The sequence below is a fragment of the Salmo salar genome, chromosome ssa10, assembly GCF_905237065.1.
Source record: "Salmo salar chromosome ssa10, Ssal_v3.1, whole genome shotgun sequence".
Classification (NCBI taxonomy): Eukaryota; Metazoa; Chordata; class Actinopteri; order Salmoniformes; family Salmonidae; genus Salmo; species Salmo salar.
Window position 1 is genome coordinate 60,398,085 of NC_059451.1, and position 17,744 is coordinate 60,415,828.

Genomic DNA, 17,744 nt, shown 5'->3' on the forward strand with positions numbered 1-17,744 from the left:
AAATAGTGCTCACATAACTTTCATTAGCCAGCTAAGGTTAGCATACTAGCTAGTTACTCTGACAGCTGTCAGTCAGTATCTTATTTGTCATTATTTCTCTGCAACACATGGAAATCACCACAATGTTCACACCCCCAATTTCTGAATATGTATTAGCATAAATGAGAATTTCCACTATAGGAAAGGAATTACTCTAAATAGGTGCGGCAACTTCCTCTGAGGTGGGCACAAATTTTCAGTTAGGCATGAATTGATGCTAATAGGAGACTAATGAACTATAATGGGAGACTATTGGTCTGCAACTACTTTGACTGGAGATATCCAAAGAGTTCACCTTGAGCTCTCACCTGCACCTCCTCCCAGATAGGCATGTCCTGTGGCTCCACCCCCAGGTCGCTGGTGTCCACGGCTGCATCCACCCTCTTCCGGTGTCCGGGGTTCCTGATGCGTGTGTGTTTGGCCGTAAAGCTGGTGGGAATCTTAAAGGTCCTCACTGTGTTGATTTTCATGGGCTCCAGCTGGCTGTAGTAATACATCTGCTTCTTCTTAGGGCCGGCCAGACAGGCCACACACTGGGGGTTGGGGCGTGTATCTGTGTGTGTGTGTGTGTCATTAAGTGCGTGTGTCCCTGTGGTGGTCAGGGTCTGTGATTGATGTGACTCCATCTCTTGACCTCTAACTCCTGATGCTTGACCCTGACCTCTGCCCCTTGCCCCTGCCTCTTGGTTAGCCTCAGCTATCATGCAGCCTCCCCTCTCCATGTTAAACATGCGCTCCCAGACGTAGGCCACCGGGCCCTCTGATCCTACCACCCTTCCCCTGGCCAGCTCCTCGCTCTCCTCCTGGGTCAGCTCTCTCTCCTCCCCCCGCTCTCTGTCCCGCTCCCTAACCGCCTCCTGAATATCCTCAGGGAGGGGTCCATACCATCCTCGATTAGCAGGAGACACACAGCCAACCCTGTTAGGGAAAGACACTCCTCCAACCACTCCCTGTGCCTCCAGGGCCTCCCTCTCCCTCTTCTTCTCTTCCTTCTCCCTCCTCCTCCCCTCCCTTCTCATCTGCTCCTCCCTCTCCTCCACTTCCACCCTCTCAATCAGCTCAGGGAAGAGATTCTTCATCTTCAGGGAGTGGAACAAATGGTGCTGATCTCTCAGAGCCATGGCCAGGTCCAGCGCCTCGCCGTGTCCTCCTCCCTCCTCCTTCACTAGGTTATTCTGCAGGGCTGAATGTGTGTGTGACTGGGCGTCCTCGGCTGGCCAGCGGTTCCACTCCATAGAACAGCACACCACGCTGGCTGGACAGACCTGCAGGTGGGCCGCCAGCCAGGAACGGGGCATGCTGATTGGACAGCCGAAGCCCGCGCTTAGGCATGGCACCCTCTCATTGGGGCAGAGTAGCGCATGCTCCTCCTCTTTGCACAGGTGAAAGAGGGCGCCACACAGCAGGCGGCAGGGGATGAGCACACATGACACCGAGATCTCCACAGGGGCCTTGCAGCACTGACTGAAACAGCTGTCACAGTGGCGGTGACCGCTGGGGCGGGAAGGACGAACCTTAGGGGAGGGCAAGACACAGGGAGAGAGGGAGGTAGAGGGAATGAGAGTGAGGGAGAGAGTGAGAAAAACAGAGAGAGGGAAAGAGGGAGGAAGGGAGTGAGGGACAAAGCAAGAAAGAGATAGTCATAGGCAAAGAACATAGGCAAAGAGTCAAAACTACTCTCAATCAAAAACATGAACTCTGTTTTAATTAACTTCCCATTTTATGACTGTCGTTATTTGGTTTCAATAGCTATTGAAATTTGATTCATTTTGAGTTCAAATTAATTTTGAACTTACCATATTCACAGAACTTCAGTGTGTCAAATAATTGGTGAATATCCTGAAAAACAAATAATTGATATGATTAGTCAATAAAGTTGTTGTGTGTCAACCTCCCTAAAGGTAGAGGTAATACCAACAAACAATAACAGGACAGATATAACACAGACAATCATCTGATCGGACTATCATGGGAATCACATTAACATTGTTTGCATGTAATCTGTCATTAATCTGCCATAAAGACATGTAATCATACTGTCATAATATAGTCAATGTTGTGCCCTCCTCCCTCTATGTACACAACCATAAAACAAGAGTAGACATGGTCAGGTAGAAGCCTGGGGGTGGTCCAGCGGTTAGTCCCACCACCCCCATGGGTGGTAGTGTATGGTGTTGGCATGGGTACGAATCCGTCCCTCTAGTCACGTTCTATCAATGTATCAAGTAAAAACATGTTTAAAATTACAATGAACAATAATATAAACGCAACATGCAACAATTTCAAAGATTTTACTGACTTATAGCTGAGGAAATCATTCAAATGAAATAAATTCATTAGGCCCTAATCTATGGATTGGTGGTCACAGATACCTTAAAAGATTGGGCCTCACAATGGGCCTCAGGATCTCGTCAAGGTATTTCTTTGCAAAGAAATTGACATCGATAAAATACAATTGTCTGCGGTTGTGAGACATTCCTGCAGTCAGCATGCCAATTGCACACTCCCTCAAAATTTGAGACATCTGTGGCATTGTGTTGTGTGATAAAACTGCACATTTTAGTGGGCTTTTATTGTCTCCAGAACAAGGGCCACCTGTGTAATGATCATGCTATTTAATCAGCTTCTTGTTTTGCAACACCTGTCAGATGGATGGATTAACGCTCAATAACAGGGATGTAAACAAATTTATGGACAGCATTTTGGAGAAATAAGCTTTTTGTGTGTATGGAACATTTCCGGGATCTGTTATTTCAACTCATGAAACATGGGACCAACACTTTACATGTTGCGTTTCTAATTTTGTTCAGTGTAGTTTATGAACAATATAATGATTTTCCACATTTGCATAAATGAATACATTTACAATATTACCTGACTTCCCCCATGATGTATTTTCTGAATACAGTCACGGATAAATGGCGTTGTCGTTCCACTCAACCCATTTACCTGTTTATTTATTTGGATCCCCATTAGCTTTTACAGAATCAGCAGCTACTCTTCCTGGGATCCACAAAAAACACTAAGAAAGTAACAAAACACTGATACAGTGATAGACAAGGACAGTCACACAAACCAAAAAATAATACAAACAATACAACTAAAAAACAGATGTGTGTTAGAGTATGTCCGTGTGTGCGTCACCTCACAGTCCCCACCGTTCCTTTAGATGTTGTTTAATCCATTTTTTAAAGTTAATTTTGTTGATGTTTGGATCCTGACTGGACGAGCAGTGTTCCAAGCCCTGCTGTATTGGTCATCACAGGCACGCTATGCCAACCAACAGTTCCATCATCACTGCACATTCATAAGAATATCATCATGTTGCTGTCCAAATCATCTCTTGTATTTATCTCAACTTGCACATTATTTCCCCTTGCTTCTATCCTAACATTCTGTTTGGTACCAGTTGATTGATTTGCTATAATATTGCACTTCACTAGCGAGTCAAGACAGATAGAAAGGAAGGCAGACTGGCTGAGTAGAGAGATAAATGAAATTGAAATAGCATGAATTTTTATCAGGATATATTCTGTTTTTATTTGTTGGCTTTAGGAGTACCGTGCATTGAAAAAGAATTCAGACCACTTGACTTTTTCCACATTTTGTTACGTTACAGCCTTATTCTAAAATGTATTATAAAAAAAAATGCTCATCAATCTACACACAATACCGCATAATGACGAAGCAAAAACCGTTTTTTTGCAAATGTATTAAAAATTAAAATCTGAAATATTATATTTACTTAAGTATTTAGACCCTTTACTCAGTACTTTGTTGAAGCACCTTTGGCAGCGATTACAGCCTTGATTGAGGCTTCTTGGGTATGACGCTACAAATTTGGCACACCTGTATATGTGGAGTTTCTCCCATTATTTTCTGCAGATACTGACAAGCTCTGTCAGGTTGGATAGGGAGCGTTGTTGCACAGCTATTTTCAGGTCTCTCCAGAGATTTTTGATCGGGTTCAAGTCCGGGCTCTGGCTGGGCCACTCAAGGACATTCAGAGACTTGTTCTGAAGCCACTCCTGCGATGTCTTGGCTGTGTGCTTAGGGTCATTGTCCTGTTGGAAGGTGAACCTTCACCCCAGTCTGAGGTCCTGAGGGTTCTGGAGCAGGTTTTCATTAAGGATCTCTGTACTTTACTCTGTTCATCTTTTCCTCAATCCTGACTAGTATCCCAGTCCCTGCCGCTGAAAAACATGCCCACAGCATGATGCTGCCACCATCATTCTTCTCCGTAGGGATGGTGGCAGGTTTCCTCCAGACGTGGCACTTGGCATTCAGGCCAAAGAGTTCAATCTTGGTTTTATCAGACCAGAAATTCTTGTTTCTCATTGTGTGAGAGTCTTTAGGTGCCTTTTGGCAAACTCCATGCGGGCTGTAATGTGCCTTTTACTGAGGAGTGGCTTCTGTCTGGCCATAAAGGCCTGATTGGTAGAGTGCTGCAGAGATGGTTGTCCTTCTGGAAGGTTCTCCCATCTCCACAGAGGAGCTCTGGAGCTCTGTCAGAGTGACCATCGGGTTCTTGGTGAGCTCCCTGACCAGGCCCTTCTCCCTCGATTGCTCAGTTTGGCTGGACGGCCAGCTCAAGGAAGAGTCTTGGTAGTTCCAATGTGTTCTTGGGACCATCAATGCTGCAGAAATGTTTTGGTACCCTAGATCTGTGCCTCAACACAATCCTGTCTTGGAGCTCAACGGAAAATTCCTTTGACCTCATGGCTTGGTTTTTGCTCTGACATGCATTGTCAACTGTGGGACCTTATATAGACAGGTGTGTGCCTTTCCAAATCATGTCCAATCAATTGAATTTACCACAGGTGGACTCCAATCAAGTTGTAGAATATTTTTTATTCTTCTCCCTTTTCTCTCCAATTTCAATCTTGTCTCATCGCTGCAACTCCCCAACGGGCAGGGGAGAGGCAAAGGTCGAGTCATGCATCCTCCGAAACATGACCCGCCAAACAGCGCTTCTGATCACCCACCCAGCTGCACCAATGTGTCAGAGGAAACACCATTCAAATGATAGACACAATGTAAGTAACTTAATTTAGGTCCCTCTTACTGCCCTGAATGCCTCTGCTGAACCTACAGCTATTGTATGCAGTAATATATGCCTATGAACCAGAATTATACTGTTAAAACTGAGGTGGTGTGCCCTAACAGGAAGTCCACTGTGTGCAGCTCACCCTGCACTAATAAAAATAATCTTCCCAGTAAAGCAAGAAAAACAATCAAGCATCCCAGAAAAGTGTTAAAATAGCCCACATGTAGCTTAAGAAACAAGGTTCATGAAATCACTAATTTGCTAGTAACAGATGACATTCATGTTCTGACAATCTCTGAAACTCACTTAGATAAAACATTTGATGGTACAGTGGTAGCAATACATGGTTATAAGATCTACAGAAAAGATAGAAATGCCATACGGGGGCGGTTCGATGGTCTATATTCAGAACCACATTCCTGTAAAGCTTAGAGAGGATCTCATGTTAAATACTGTTGAAGTAATATGGCTACATGTTCATCTGTCTCACCTAAAGCCCATTCTGGTGGGAAGCTGCTATAGACCACCAAGTGCTAATAGTCAGTATCTGGATAATATGTGTGAAATGCTTGATAATCTATGTGATATCAATAGAGACGTATAATTTCTGAGTGATTTAAATATTGACTGGCTTTCATCAGGCTGCCTCAAAAGAGGAAAAGCTGTAACTAGTGCCTGCAACCTGGTTCAGGTTATCAATCAACCTACCAGGGTAGTTACAAACAGCACAGAAATGAAATCATCAACATGTATTGATCATATCTTTACTAATACTGCAGAAATTAGTTTGAAAGCAGTATCCAAATCCATCGGATGTAGTGATCACAATATAGTAGCCATACCTAGGAAAGCCAGTATAGTACGTAAGAGGTCATACAAAAAGTTTTGTAGTGATTCCTATGTTGTTGATCCGTGGTGTGTAATGACGAGCAACCATATGCTGCACTTGACACATTTATGAAATTGCCTATCCCAGTTACTATTATGCATTCACCCATTAAGAAAATGACGGTAAAAACTGTTAAATCCCCATGGATTGATGAGGAATTGAAAAATTGTTTTGTTGAGAGGGATGAGGAAAAAGAGATGGCAAATAGGTCTGGCTGTACAACCGATTGGAAAATGTACTACATATTGAGAAATCATGTGACAAAACTGAAGAAAAAGAAGAAACTACACTTTGAAACAAAGATAAATGACAGAGAATGATAGTAAAAATCTTTGGAGCACCTTAAATGAAAAAGGCAAACTCAGCTCCATTATAAATCAGCTGGCTCATTCATCACAAAACCCACTGATATTGGCAACTATTTTAATGATTTTTTTCATTGGCAAGATTAGCAAACTTAGACATGACATGCCAGAAACAAACGCTGACACTACCCGTCCAAATATATCTGACCAAATTATGAAAGACAAGCATTGTAATTTTGAATTCCGTAAAGTCAGTGTGGAAGAGGTAAAAAAAATTATTGTTGTCTATCAACAATGACAAGCCACCAGGGTCTGACAACTAGGATGGAAAATGACTGAGGATAATAGCAGACGATATTGCCACATCTTAAATTTAAGCCTACTTTCTAGTGTGCCCTCAGGCCTGGATGGAAGCAAACGTTATTCCCCTACCTAAGATTAGTAAAAACCCCTTTACTGGCTCAAATAGCCAACCAATCAGCCTGTTACCAACCCTTAGTAAACTTCTGGGAAAAAATTTGTTTGACCAGATACAATGCTATTTTACAGCACACTTCTAGAGAAGGACATTCAACAAGCACAGCACTTACACAAATGACTGATGATTGGCTGAGAGAAATTGATAATAAAAAGATTCTGGGGGCTGTTTTGTTAGACTTTAGTCCAGATTTTGACATTATCGATCATAGTCTGCTGCTGGAAAAATGTATGTTATGGTTTTACACCCCCTGCTATATTGTGGACAAACAGTTACCCGTCTAAAAAGAACACAGAGGGTGTTCTACCTGTCTGGGCTAGAGGGCAGTATTTTCACGACCGGATGAAAAATGTACCCAATTTAAACAGGTTACTACTCTGGCCCAGAAACTAGAATATGCATATTATTAGTAGATTTGGATAGAAAACACTCTGAAGTTTCTAAAACTGTTTGAATGGCATCTGTGAGTATAACAGAACTCATATGGCAGTCAAAACCCTGAGACAAATCCTAACAGGAAGTGGAAATCTGATGTGTGGAATCACTTTCAAGCTTTGCCATTGAAACACACAGGGACTTATTAATCATTTAGCACTTCCTAAGGCTTCCACTAGATGTCAACAGTCTTTACAAAGTGGTTTGAGTCTTCTATGGTAGAAACTGACCCAAAGAGAGGCTTGGGAAGTTGGTCACAGGGGGAGGGCCATTACTACTATGACGCAGGCACCCATGGGAACCCTTTTGTTCCGAAACGTTTAGTAAGACAATGCAATCGTCCGCCTTGAATATTATTGAAGCTCTGGTTGAAAAAGGCCCTAAAGATTTATGTTATACAACGTTTGACATGTTTGAACGAACGTAAATATATATTTTTCACATTCGTGACGACAAGTCCCGCGCGCTTCAGTACATTATGAGTAGCCTTCGGAACGCGCTAACAAGAAGGAACTATTGGGACATAAATTATTAACTTTTTCGAACAAAACTACATTTGTTGTGGACCTGGGATTCCTGGAAGTGCCTTCTGATGAAGATAATCAAAGGTAAGGGAATATTTACAATAGTATATTTGATTTTAGATGGTTCCAAGATGGCGCTAACATGTATCGCCTAACCTATTTTTCTGAGCATACCACGTCGTTTATTGCAAAGTGTGATTTCCCAGTAAATTTATTTTTAAATCTGGCAATGCGGTTGCATTCACGAGATGTTAATCTATAATTCTTTGAATGACAATATTACATTTTAACAATGTTTTCGAATAGTAATTTTGTAAATTGTAGCGTTGATTCACCGGAAGCATTTGAGGGAAAATATTTTCTGAACGTCACGCGCCGATGTAAAATGCTGTTTTTATATATAAATATCAACTTTATCGAACAGAAAATGCATGTATTGTGTAACATGATGTCCTAGGAGTGTCATCTGATGAAGATTGTCAAAGGTTAGTGCTGCATTTAGCTGTGTTTTGGGTATTTGTGATGCATGCTAGTTGCTTTGAAAATGGCAGTGTGATTTTTTTTTGGCAGGGTACTCTCCTAACATAATCTAATGTTTTGCTTTTGCTGTAAAGCCTTTTTGAAATCGGACAATGTGGTTCGATTCAGGAGAGGTGTATCTATAAAATGGTGTAAAATAGTCATATGTTTGAGAAATTGAAGTTATAGCATATAGAGGTATTTGTATTTCGCGCGACGCGATTCCACTGGCTGTTGACTAGGGTGGGACGCGTCCCATGTTCCCAGACAGGTTAATACAGCATAACACAGTTTAAAAACAGACAGATTTGTGAAATTGCTTTATCCAACATTTTGCGGTTGCATGAGGCTTGGTAATCACAGAATCAGTAGGATATTGAACAAAAACTGAAATAGGCAACAGAAGCAGAAACAGCATAGGGCTTAGTGGCTCACTCATTCCTGGCTTTTGTTCAAAATAAGTTATTATAATATAGGGTTAAAAACACATTCTTTCTGATTGTCTTTAGCTTGCAGTCTCTCCTCTCACTACAGCTACTTTCATTTGAATTATTATGTGGATTATAATAAATTAATATATTTGTAGGGGTTGATGCATTTTTCGTTAGGGCAAATCTGGTCTGTGATATTGAGTTAGAAATGTAAAACTTTAGAGTACTTAAGCATCGAATGCAAGTTTTCCCTTTTTGGCCATTGGGATACTCTTTACAATAGGAGTCAACTCTGACTGACCACATGTAACGATGACGGTGTGAGTCGAGAAGCAGGTGCAGGTTTAATGAAAACAACAAACAAGACAGCATAACAGAAGCGAGGCAACATGTACACAGGTGCAATACCAACTGAGGAATGAACAGAAGGAAAGGACTTATAAAGGGGAGGTAATGAGGTCCAGGTGTGATTCATAATGATGAGAGAACTTGGGTAAATACAATGGCGCATTTACACTTGACATGTGGACTGCCGATTTTCGAAAAAGGGGATACTGCAGTTGAAAACTGCAGATAACATAAGGCCAGCTATTGTGAATTTCCATTATCTCTTCAAGAGGCATACTGTCCACCTGGTAATTGTGTGGTTCCAAAGGATAAAGCGTCACCTTCAGATGGATCTGTGGTTTCAGAGAGAAACCAGCTGCTTGCCTGCAACCAGGCACGTTGAATGACATCCTTTTCCTGCACAGTAATTTGAAGACATCTAGTGACGAATGTACTGTTTTTTAAAGTTATTGTTTTAGTATATTTATTTGTTGTCTAATATTAGAAGGCTTTTTAAAGTGATTTGAGTTGTCAAACTGTAGCACAAATTGCATTGTGAAATAAACATATCTGTTCTCAATTCATGGCATGTATTATTTTTATCCAAATGTTAAATAGACAAGCAGACAAATTAATTAATGCAGGAAAAGAGGAATAACAGCCTACTGTTTGTAGTCATAAAAACAATTAGGTATATTATTTTGTTGGGTAACGGATTGGCTCTCGGAAGACATTGAGGTGGCTTCGATCTTCAACATAATCATTCATTCTGAAGGTTAAACCCATAAGTCTTAGGCCTGCAGTAAATTAAATTAGATTGCCAGGTTCATTTTTCATTAGGTTATAATAATCCATGCCTTCTGGGAATGTTATAAAGTCAAAACATTATGGGTGGAGTTAGAAATTTGGCTGTCAGAAGTATTACAATGGGAAATTACACTCACAAAACCGAACTGAAACATTCACACCTCCATCAATTTACGAAAATATAGTCAATTTGTGCCACAGTTTAGACAACCGATATATCAGCAACTTCCTCTTCTGATAGTGTGGTGCAATGACAGAATCACGCAATTTACTACAACATGCCACCATCTAACTCAAACGGTCGCACCCTGATCTGTTTCACCTGTCTTTGTGCTTGTCTCCACCCCCCTCCAGGTGTCACCCATCTTCCTCATTATTCCCAGTGTATTTATACCTGTGTTCTCTGTTTGTCTGTTGCCAGTTCATTTTGTTTTGTCAAGCCTACCAGCGTTTTTCCCATGCTCCTGCCTTTCTCTAGTTCCTGTTTTCTATTTTTCCCAGTTTTGACCATTCTGCCTGCCCTGACCCTCAGCCTGCCTGCCGTTCTGTACCTTTTGGACTCTGCTCTGGATTACTGATCTCTGCCTGCCTTTGACCTGTCGTTTGCCTGCCCCCTTGTTTTTGTAATAAACTTTTGTTACTTCGAAACTGTTGCATCTGAGTCTTCTCCTGAGCCTTGACAGCGGCATAAGCTCAAAATATTTAATTGAGGAACCACTGTAACTAGCTTAGTTGTAGAAGAACACACATCTGCACAGTTTAACATTGTACATCACTCTGAAGTTTTATGACATGTGCCACTAATTCTGACAACCCATTCATACATAAAGCAGCACACTGTCGGAAACCATAACATACAGTACGACGTACAGCCCATCGTACCATACATAACAAGTATCATCCCCTCAGCTCCTCAATGTCTCAATCAGTGTAGGCTCCTGAGAACAGGAAGGGGAGGACTATCCTTATCAGTGAATTTCATAAAACTACAAATAGTGAAACATTTAAAAAGTTATCCTTTTTTAGATCAAACTATACTAAATATGTCACCAAATAACTGATTAAAAGGCATTGTTTTGCAATGAAGGTCTAATGCTGATGGTTCTCACCCCTTTCCATAGACTTACACAGTAGTTATGACAACTTCTGGAGGATGTCCTCCAACTTATCACAGCTCCTGCAGCATGAACTGACATGTTGTCCATCCAATCAAAGGATCAGAGAATGAATATATTACTGAAAGCATAAGCTACAGCTAGCTAGCATTGCAGTGCATACAATGTGGTGGGTAGTTGACTCAAAGAGAGTAAAAAACAATAGTTGAAAAGTTAAAAAAAAATATTAAGGAGAAGAGAGATAATTTGTTGTATATTTTTTTCAGTTTCAGTTTCACTTACACTAGCTAATGCAGCTAATTAACCTACTCAACAACCTGACTCAAACAGAGAGGAGTTACATTTATGTTAGGTAGCTGGCTAAGGCTATCCAACACGTCCAATTCAAGGTCATCTTTCGGGCTCGCCATGGTAACTGCTAAACTGCTGGCCATACACTACTGCATGATTCTACACATGGATTCGATTTTGGGTTTACTAACGCGTTAGTTCTAGTAGCTATGTTGACATTATCTAATATGATGACAATGATGTAGGCTGTGTGTAGACGTTATGGTATGAAGGTTTGACTTGGAGTGTTTTTTTGCCTGGTGTTGTGAATAAGGCTGGTCATTGTGACCTGATGACTGCTTCAGTCCCCCGACCAGACTTTGTTAACACTGAAACAGGAAGTATAAGAAGAAGCGCAAGAAGGACAAGAAATGGATCAGCCTGGATCCGCTGAGGAGCAGCATGGCCCAGTTAAAGGCAGGGAGGAAGTGGCGGCTGTGGATGGTATGTATACAGATGTTCCTCTGCCTGAGGGCGGAATACATTTTATATGGTGACACCCCTGTTGAACTCAAGCCTTAGGTTAGAGCTGGTGGAGCTGCCAGATGGCACATGGGTGTTGAAGCAGATGTCACCACAAATCATCTTCAAGTGTGAAGCAGACAATGTGTTACCTAACTCTGTCTAGACATCATGTGTAATGGAGGTGACGTGTTATGTAACTTTGCTTAAACACTCTTAAGGATCCGCCCCTTTTTTTAAAAATTTCGCCTAAAATGACATACCCAAATCTAACTGCCTGTAGCTCAGGCCCTGAAGGAAGGATATGAATATTCATGGTACCATTTGAAAGGAAAAACTTGGAAGTTAAAACAAAGAAAAAACAAACCGTTGTTTTGTATTTTTTTGTACCATCATCTTTGAAATGCAAGAGAAATGCCATAATGTATTATTCCAGCCCAGGTGCAATTTAGATTTTGGCCACTAGATGGCAGCAGTGTATGTGCAACGTTTTAGACTGATCCAATGAACCATTGCATTTCTGTTCGAAATTGTGTCAAGATTGCCCAAATGTGCCTAATTTGTTTATTAATAACTTTCATGTTAAAAATGGTGCACTCTCCTCAAACAATAGCATGGTGTTCTTTCACTGTGATAGCTACTGTAAATTGGACAGTGCAGTTAGATTAGCAAGAATTTAAGCTTTCTGCCAATATCTGATATGTTTATGTCCAGGGAAATGTTCTTGTTCCTTACAACCTAATGCTAATCGCATTAGCCTACGTTAGCTCAACCATCCCGTGGAAGGGACACCGATCCCAAAGAAGGTAACCCCATGGCGGAACGTAGCCTGCGAGTACAGAGACAGCAGTGTAGTAAGAGCCGTGCCATGTATTAAAATAGTACTTAGTGTACTATAATTCAATGTCGGATTGCTTAATAGCATTATATATTACAATAGCCCTCGCTGACTTATAGTATACCGTGTCACGAACTACCAGTGAAGTGTAATCAGTAGGAAGGAGTGAGCTAACCCCTGTGGCAAGAAGGGATAGACGAAGAGGGGTAACCCGGTTGTTAAAGTTGAGTTTGACGCTCTAAACATGACTTAGGCTAGCATGACAGGGAGGCCCCCTCACTGGGAAAGAGGCTTATAGCGTGGGATAATCCAGGCATACAAGGTCTGGTGAGAGTTGACCCAACCTGTGAGGTCAAGTGAAGATCCACAGGCTAAGACTACCCATGCGCGAGTGAACGTAGTAGGATCGTCAGGGAGACAACCCATACTAGTCACCTCGACATTCTTGGCACCTAACGTGGATCTATGGATCTAATCTACAAAGTAACCTAAAGTAATTGGTTAGTAGAAAAAAGGTGAGGCGTCGAACTAAATAGGCCCTGAGAAATAAAGAATAAAAGCAGAGGTACAATAACTAAAAAGGCCATGAGAAATAAAGAATAAAAGCAGAGGTACAAGAACTAAAAAGGCCCTGAGAAATAAAGAATAAAAGCAGATGTACAAGAACTAAAAAGGCCCTGAGAAATAAAGAAAAGCAGAGGTACAAGAACTAAAAAGGCCCTGAGGAATAAAGAATAAAAGCAGAGGTACAATAACTAAAAAGGCCCTGAGAAATAAAGAATAAAAGGTACAAGAACTAAAAAGGCCCTGAGAAATAAAGAACAAAAGCAGAGGTACAAGAACTAAAACGGCCCTGAGAAATAAAGAATAAAAGGTACAAGAACTAAAAAGGCCCTGAGAAATAAAGAATAAAAGCAGAGGTACAAGAACTAAAAAGACCCTGAGAAATAAAGAATAAAAGCAGAGGTACAAAAACTAAAAAGGCTCTGAGAAATAAAAAATAAAAGCAGAGGTACAAAAACTAAAAAGGTCCTGAGAAATAAAAAATAAAAGCAGAGGTACAAGAACTAAAAAGGCCCTGAGAAATAAAGAATAAAAGGAACAAGAACTAAAAAGACCCTGAGAAATAAAGAATAAAAGCAGAGGTACAAAAACTAAAAAGGCCCTGAGAAGTAGAAAATAAATGGTACAATAACTAAAAAGGCTGAGACATAACGAAAGAAGCAGAGGTACAAGAAATAAAAAGGCCCTGAGAAATAAAGAATAAAAGGTACAAGAACTAAAAAGGCCCTGAGAAATAAAGAATAAAAGCAGAGGTACAAGAACTAGAAAGACCCTGAGAAATAAAGAATAAAAGCAGAGGTACAAAAACTAAAAAGGCCCTGAGAAATAAAGTAAAAAAAGCTGAGTAACAAGAACTAAAAAGGCCCTGAGAAAAAAAAGAATAAAAGCAGAGGTACAAGAACTAAAACGGCCCTGAGAAATAAAGACTAAAAGGTACAAGAACTAAAAAGGCCCTGAGAAATAAAGACTAAAATGTACAAGAACTAAAAAGGCCCTGAGAATTAAAGAATAAAAGCAGAGTTACAAGAACTAAAAAGGCCCTGAGAAATAATGAATAAAAGGTAAAATAACTAAAAAATGTCTGAGAAATAAAGAATAAAAGCAAAGGTACAAGAACTAAAAAGGCCCTGAGAAATAAAGAATAAAAGGAACAAGAACTAAAAAGGCCCTGAGAAATAAAGAATAAAAGCAGAGGTTCAAGAACTAAAAAGACCCTGAGTAATAAAGAATAAAAGCAGAGGTACAATAACTAAAAAGGCCCTGAGAAATAAAGAATAAAAGGTACAAGAACTAAAAAGGCCCTGAGAAATAAAGAATAAAAGCAGAGGTACAAGAACTAAAAAGGCCCTGAGAAATAAAGAATAAAAGCAGAGGTACAAATACTAAAAAGGCCCTGAGAAATAAAGAATAAAATGTACAAGAACTAAAAAGGCCCTGAGAAATAAAGAATAAAAGCAGAGGTACAAAAACTAAAAAGGCCATGAGAAATAAAGAATAAAAGGTACAAGAACTAAAAAGGCCCTGAGAAATAAAGAATAAAAGCAGAGGTAGAAGAACTAAAAAGACCCTGACAAATAAATAATAAAAGCAGAGGTACAGGGAACTAAAAAGACCCTGAGAAATAAAGAATAAAAGCAGAGGTACAATAACTAAAAAGGCCCTGAGAAATAAAGAATAAAAGGTACAAGAACTAAAAAGGCCCTGAGAAATAAAGAATAAAAGCAGAGGTACAAGAACTAAAAAGGCCCTGAGAAATAAAGAATAAAAGGAACAAGAACTAAAAAGGCCCTGAGAAATAAAGAATAAAAGCAGAGGTTCAAGAACTAAAAAGACCCTGAGTAATAAAGAATAAAAGCAGACGTACAAAAACTGAAAAGGCTCTGAGAAATAAAGAATAAAAGCAGAGGTACAAAAACTAAAAGGGCCCTGAGAAATAAAGAATAAAAGGTACAAGAACTAAAAAGACCCTAAGAAATAAAGAATAAAAGGAACAAGAACTAAAAAGGCCCTGAGAAATAAAGAATAAAAGCAGAGGTTCAAGAACTAAAAAGACCCTGAGAAATAAAGAATAAAAGCAGAGGTACAAGAACTAAAAAGGCCCTGAGAAATAAAGAATAAAAGGAACAAGAACTAAAAAGGCCCTGAGAAATAAAGAATAAAAGCAGAGGTTCAAGAACTAAAAAGACCCTGAGTAATAAAGAATAAAAGCAGAGGTACAAAAACTGAAAAGGCCCTGAGAAATAAAGAATAAAAGCAGAGGTACAAAAACTAAAAAGGCCCTGAGAAATAAAGAATAAAAGGTTCAAGAACTAAAAAGACCCTGAGAAATAAAGAATAAAAGCAGAGGTACAAAAACTAAAAAGGCCCTGAGAAATAAAGAATAAAAGGAACAAGAACTAAAAAGGCCCTGAGAAATAAAGAATAAAAGCAGAGGTACAAGAACTAAAAAGGCCCTGAGAAATAAAGAATAAAAGCAGAGGTACAAGAACTAAAAAGGCCCTGAGAAATAAAGAATAAAAGGTACAAGAACTAAAAAGGCCCTGAGAAATAAAGAATAAAAGCAGAGGTACAAGAACCAAAAAGGCCCTGAGAAATAAAGAATAAAAGCAGAGGTACAAATACTAAAAAGGCCCTGAGAAATAAAGAATAAAATGTACAAGAACTAAAAAGGCCCTGAGAAATAAAGAATAAAAGCAGAGGTACAAAAACTAAAAAGGCCCTGAGAAATAAAGAATAAAAGGTACAAGAACTAAAAAGGCCCTGAGAAATAAAGAATAAAAGCAGAGGTAGAAGAACTAAAAAGACCCTGACAAATAAATAATAAAAGCAGAGGTACAGGGAACTAAAAAGACCCTGAGAAATAAAGAATAAAAGCAGAGGTACAATAACTAAAAAGGCCCTGAGAAATAAAGAATAAAAGGTACAAGAACTAAAAAGGCCCTGAGAAATAAAGAATAAAAGCAGAGGTACAAGAACTAAAAAGGCCCTGAGAAATAAAGAATAAAAGGAACAAGAACTAAAAAGACCCTAAGAAATAAAGAATAAAAGGAACAAGAACTAAAAAGGCCCTGAGAAATAAAGAATAAAAGCAGAGGTTCAAGAACTAAAAAGACCCTGAGTAATAAAGAATAAAAGCAGAGGTATAAAAACTGAAAAGGCCCTGAGAAATAAAGAATAAAAGCAGAGGTACAAAAACTAAAAGGGCCCTGAGAAATAAAGAATAAAAGGTACAAGAACTAAAAAGGCCCTGAGAAATAAAGAATAAAAGCAGAGGTACAAGAACTAAAAAGGCCCTGAGAAATAAAGAATAAAAGCAGAGGTACAAATACTAAAAAGGCCCTGAGAAATAAAGAATAAAAGGAACAAGAACTAAAAAGGCCCTGAGAAATAAAGAATAAAAGCAGAGGTACAAGAACTAAAAAGGCCCTGAGAAATAAAGAACAAAAGCAGAGGTACAATAACTAAAAAGGCCCTGAGAAATAAAGAATAAAAGGTACAAGAACAAAAAAGGCCCTGAGAAATAAAGAATAAAAGCAGAGGTACAAGAACTAAAAAGGCCCTGAGAAATAAAGAATAAAAGCAGAGGTACAAATACTAAAAAGGCCCTGAGAAATAAAGAATAAAATGTACAAGAACTAAAAAGGCCCTGAGAAATAAAGAATAAAAGCAGAGGTACAAGAACTAAAAAGGCCCTGAGAAATAAAGAATAAAAGGTACAAGAACTAAAAAGACCCTGAGAAATAAAGAATAAAAGGAACAAGAACTAAAAAGGCCCTGAGAAATAAAGAATAAAAGCAGAGGTACAAGAACTAAAAAGGCCCTGAGAAATAAAGAATAAAAGCAGAGGTACAAAAACTGAAAAGGCCCTGAGAAATAAAGAATAAAAGCAGAGGTACAAAAACTAAAAGGGCCCTGAGAAAAAAAGAATCAAAGCAGAGGTACAAAAACTAAAAAGGCCCTGAGAAATAAAGAATAAAAGGTACAAGAACTAAAATGGCCCTGAGAAATAAAGAATAAAAGCAGAGGTACAAGAACTAAAAAGACCCTGAGAAATAAAGAATAAAAGCAGAGGTACAGGGAACTAAAAAGGCCCTGAGAAATAAAGAATAAAAGCAGAGGTACAATAACTAAAAAGGCCCTGAGAAATAAAGAATAAAAGGTACAAGAACTAAAAAGGCCCTGAGAAATAAAGAATAAAAGCAGAGGTACAAGAACTAAAAAGGCCCTGAGAAATAAAGAATAAAAGGAACAAGAACTAAAAAGGCCCTGAGAAATAAAGAATAAAAGGTACAAGAACTAAAAAGTCCCTGAGAAATAAAGAATAAAAGCAGAGGTACAAAAACTGAAAAGGCTCTGAGAAATAAAGAATAAAAGCAGAGGTACAAAAACTAAAAGGGCCCTGAGAAATAAAGAATAAAAGGTACAAGAACTAAAAAGACCCTGAGAAATAAAGAATAAAAGGAACAAGAACTAAAAAGGCCCTGAGAAATAAAGAATAAAAGCAGAGGTTCAAGAACTAAAAAGACCCTGAGTAATAAAGAATAAAAGCAGAGGTATAAAAACTGAAAAGGCCCTGAGAAATAAAGAATAAAAGCAGAGGTACAAAAACTAAAAGGGCCCTGAGAAATAAAGAA

At 39.2% G+C, this 17,744-nt stretch overlaps 1 protein-coding gene across 1 annotated transcript in view; it reads right to left on the bottom strand.

The window, feature by feature from the left end:
* Window positions 1-17,744, bottom strand: part of fbxo40.1 (F-box protein 40, tandem duplicate 1) — a 74,801-nt gene that overhangs the window by 8,084 nt on the left and 48,973 nt on the right. The window contains exons 2-3 of the mRNA XM_014123778.2: window positions 1,836-1,878; window positions 348-1,553 (exon numbers count right to left, since the gene is read on the bottom strand). Coding sequence (XP_013979253.2) covers window positions 348-1,553; window positions 1,836-1,838 — 1,209 coding nt within the window. The 5' untranslated portion in view covers window positions 1,839-1,878. The remainder of the gene's footprint in view (window positions 1-347; window positions 1,554-1,835; window positions 1,879-17,744) is intronic.